The sequence below is a fragment of the Rhodamnia argentea genome, chromosome 9 (assembly GCF_020921035.1).
Source record: "Rhodamnia argentea isolate NSW1041297 chromosome 9, ASM2092103v1, whole genome shotgun sequence".
NCBI lineage: Eukaryota > Viridiplantae > Streptophyta > Magnoliopsida > Myrtales > Myrtaceae > Rhodamnia > Rhodamnia argentea.
The window spans coordinates 26,796,393-26,800,712 of record NC_063158.1 but is presented as its reverse complement, the minus strand read 5'-3'; the positions used below and the strand labels follow the sequence as shown (position 1 = coordinate 26,800,712).

General features: G+C 37.8%; 1 protein-coding gene across 1 annotated transcript; it reads right to left on the bottom strand.

Moving 5' to 3' along the window:
• Positions 1 to 1,325: 1,325 nt before the first annotated feature.
• LOC115755415 (transcription factor MYB82-like) lies at positions 1,326 to 3,011 on the bottom strand. The gene is made up of 3 exons (XM_048285842.1): positions 2,867 to 3,011; positions 2,631 to 2,760; positions 1,326 to 1,876 (listed from the first exon to the last, which is right to left on the bottom strand). The coding sequence occupies exons 1-3, from the start codon at positions 3,009 to 3,011 to the stop codon at positions 1,429 to 1,431; spliced, it is 723 nt and encodes a 240-aa protein (XP_048141799.1). The 3' UTR covers positions 1,326 to 1,428.
• Positions 3,012 to 4,320: the final 1,309 nt, after the last annotated feature.

The following is a 4,320-nucleotide window of genomic DNA, read 5'->3' as shown; positions in this document are numbered from 1 at the left end:
TCTCCTTTAGTCCTTGGCATCTGATCAGATCATTACTAGGGAGATTTTCCATTACAGTGGTGTATCATTCGAGTCTTTCCTTGCAAGCTAGCTGATGTCATTAAAAATGGTAATTGGAACTGGCTTGCTGCAAGATCATAATATTTGCTCTTCATTTAAGATGCTTTATGTATTGTGGTGCATCCTAATCCAAGTTAGTCTGATCAGGTCCAATGGATGGTGTGGACGCCTAGGTTTCCACATAAAGACCATTCATGCATTCGAAAAAAGTTAGAGATTGAATTTTCGGTCAGTGACAATTTTCGCTCCCTGAACAAAAACATCGACCTTGCATAGTCATGTATTCACAGTTTTTTCTACTTTCCTCTGTTTCTGGCATCTAAAGACATTGAAGTGTTAGGATCTCAGACCATGTAACATTCCTAAACAAAATGCACCAGTGCACTAACTATGCCTTGAGAAGGATGATTGCCCTTAAAAATGGAGCAGCACTCAGCTCATAAGGTTCTTTTGCAGCCTGTTTACTGGTACAAAGCAGTAAAATGGGAGCATCGATGGTGGTAAGAGAGGCCGAAAGAAAGGTAAATCAAACGTGTATTCTTCGCATCATATGTTCCTGGGTCAATATAACTAAATTTCATCGGCATTGGCAATTTGACTGTAAAACAGGCATCTTACAACTCGCAGTGGTGTGCCTTAATCACTCTAAATTTAGGGAGTGAGGTTATGATCCATTAGTGAAGCACCTTTTGGTTAAATTCACCATTCTTTGTCAGAGAACGGCAGGGAGTTTATGAGCTCCTCCTAATTTAGAGCGATGTCTGAAAGATGATGTGGCAATTTCTTTTCCAGGAAACTACTTCAAAACAGAATGAAATACGTTTTTGCTCTAAGAGTTTGATCTTGTTGCAAGGTAAAGAAGTGTTGCTGAAGATCAAGAACTGCATTGAAGACAGAAATGGAGCTTGCTGAAGCATTGCAGGTTGGAAAGAAATATTCAGATGTAATCTGAAGTGATAGCATTGCCAATCCAAAAGCTAGCTAATGAATGGTTACTGAGATGGGACATTGATCATCTCACAACTTCCAATCTTTGTAAAAGAAAGTGCTTGGAATCATGATTATAAGTTCATCATTTCTCCACAAAACTTGGATAAACCCACCAGACATAAATGACAACACTGATAATCAATTGCAAAAAACACAATGCTCATTACATTATTTCACATTCTTTGGAAGTTAAAGTTGCATCCATGGACTTATACATCCAAAAGACCATACTTAGAATGAACCACGACCCTTAAATGGAACTTGCCAGTAATCATACGGCACCTCTTCATCTGCGTACAACTGCCTTCAGCAATCATATTTTTACCATAAATCCATGATGAATTCTTCACAGGAACCGCTGTGATGCATGAGCTCCTTTTACATGCACACAAGGGCGGAGTCCGTAGCTCCTGAATGCATGTATGTGCCACCGAAATTCACTAAAAATTCAAGATCTCTCAGCACAAGAAATTGTTCCCACAAGCTTTCTTCTTCTTCAATCATGCTGCATGGTGAATACCAACTATTCTCCAAGGTTTTGTCATCACGGTGAACTCCATGAGAGGTGCAGAAGCTATTTGCACTCATTGTTGGAAGTTCATCTTGAGATCCAATGTGGGGTTCTGATTTCGGAGTATCAGTGGTGGGAAGAGATGCATATGGAGGGGATGAACTGTCATTGTGATCGGGATTAACTTTAATAACACATGCGGTCGGAATTTGCAACTTGTTCCTGTTGCCGACACGTTTCTTCAAGTGGGTGTTCCAATAATTCTTTATTTCATTATCAGTCCGTCCAGGAAGTCTAGCTGTTATTGCCGCCCATCTGCAAAGGGGAATTTAATCAGGACCCACAAATTTGTCTACAAATACAAACTTTTGTTTGTGTAGTACAAGTACTATACTTATATATACACGGACATGTCCCAATTGAATATGTTCTCTCTCTCAGATCTCATGCTCAAATTTTGCTTAATCATTGGGACATAATTCATCTTTTCCCAGTACTAACTTCCATATATATTGTCACCAATTAATTTGAAGAAGCTATATATCTGGTAGGTAGCTCAACATGGTAAGTCAATTCACATCAAGTTATGCAATCATTGCTTCCGGAGCCATCAAACTGCGAATTTGTGTGAGTTACTTTTGAGTTTGTATCTCTGAAATCTTTGAATACATAGATCATTTCTCCGCTGTTTGAAGAACATCAGCACTCTCTCTGTGCATATAAACGCCTATGCGCGTGTGACTTTGTTTCATGCACTACAAATAATTAGTAGGTTGCCTAGGAAATATGTCCTTATAGTCGATGCTATTCATTTGAGCCAAGGATCATATGAAAAGAAGGGTTAAAAAACGAAAAGAAAAGAAAAAGACAACGCAACAATTAATCAAGAAATACCTGCAGTTCATCATTGTGCAATCAAAAGTCGTTTGCGACAGAAGAAATGAAGTGTTTTATGCGACAGTGATATAAAGATTGCACTTTCTTCGCTTCGCAATGCTAAATAAATTTGCGGAGGTGATCTTTTTATATTTTATCAGATTTTGAAAGAGGCATGATTATGCAAACTTACTTATTTCCAAGAAGTCGATGCAGCTCGATGATCAGATCCTCCTCTTCTTTGGTGATGTTTCCATGCCTGATGTTAGGCCTCAGATAGTTCATCCACCGAAGTCTACAGCTTTTCCCAGTTCTTGCCAAACCTGAGTCATTCACATGCATATTCAAGACTCTGGTTGATGTTATACCGAGCAAAACCAATATACACAGATCGGCAAAAAACAAGATGAGTACACGAATATTTCGTACCAGCAGGTGTGGGCATGTGAGTCCAGTTCCAAATGCCATATCTCTTGATATAAGCGATGAGCTTCTGATCTTCTTCCTCACTCCAAGCGCCCTTCTTCACTCTTGTATAGTTGCTCTTGTTGGGTCTAAATGGATTTCTCACCATATTTGAGCGACGCTTTTGACTGCGTGAGGGAATACAGAGAGAAGAAATGTGGCTATGCTATGAACTCTCTGGCTTACATGATGTTCTCTCGAACAAACCAAGACTAGCTTTCCCATATACTTTTAGGGTCGGTCCCACATGCACATGTTTTCAAAAGTCCACCAAGAACTTCACAAAGCAAATTGAATGACCAAGAAACTTGTAACATGATGTCATTTTCACTGGTTGGCAGCGGTGTTGATTGGTGTATGCTTTTGGCATCATCGGTTTGAAAACCCTTCACCTAATAGCCAATTCGATGGAGATTCCGTCGCTCTAAAAATTTAAACAAGAAATATGCTTGATGTACGCAATACTTTCTGACTGCGTGTTCTCTTGAAATAAATAGTTACCTTCCATAATATTATATCGTATCAACGGTTCGAAACCTATTTTGTCATCTTTTCATCATTATGCTAGTTATTCCAATTTACTTGCAAATTATATATCGATACATTCACATCAACATATTGTGCTTCACGTGTTAGGCTTAATGAAGAACGCTAAGAAATTTCCTCCTTCGTAGTTCAAACATTGGATAAAAATAAAATTTTGATGTTTATTAAGAGTATGCAAGAAAAAGGAGAGAAAAAGAGACAACGCGATAATAAGGGAGCATCGAAAGAGACAACGCAATAATAAGGGAGCATCATGTTAGAATATTGAAATATTAAACCATGTTTTTACCTAACAACTTAAGTTTTTAGAAAAATTTGCAGTGATCCCAAAAAATCTCACGTGATATGATAACAAGTTGTCTTAAGTTCAAATCTTTCCACACTCTTAGAACAGCATATGCGTGATATTAAAATAGTAGACAATAATTCCATGAAATCTCACACATCGAAATTTCATTAGTGCATGTCGCTTCCTATGATCATTGGACTTTGCTAAAAATTAAATTCATAAGGGTGAATTCTTAGATGTCTCAACTCTATATAGGTTTAAATAAGATCTTTATTCCGTTATGTTATTTGTATCTAATGACTTAGGCTTCCAGGTCTATACCCATATATATCTTTCATATCCGGTATTTATTTCTCCTTATGAGGAACTCAGTCTACTCTTGCTGGGAGGCCCATAAGTCTGATCTTTTATAATTTCGATGAAGCAAATAGCAAGAAACCGCCAACTTCAAACATTCACATTCTATTAAAATCCATGCTTGCCATAAGATGAATGGATTTTAGATAGGTGGCGTTCATTGTTTTCAAGGCTGCCTTTTCACCTTTATAGTGTTAGGGTACATTTCAAAATCCCAGAAAGTAAA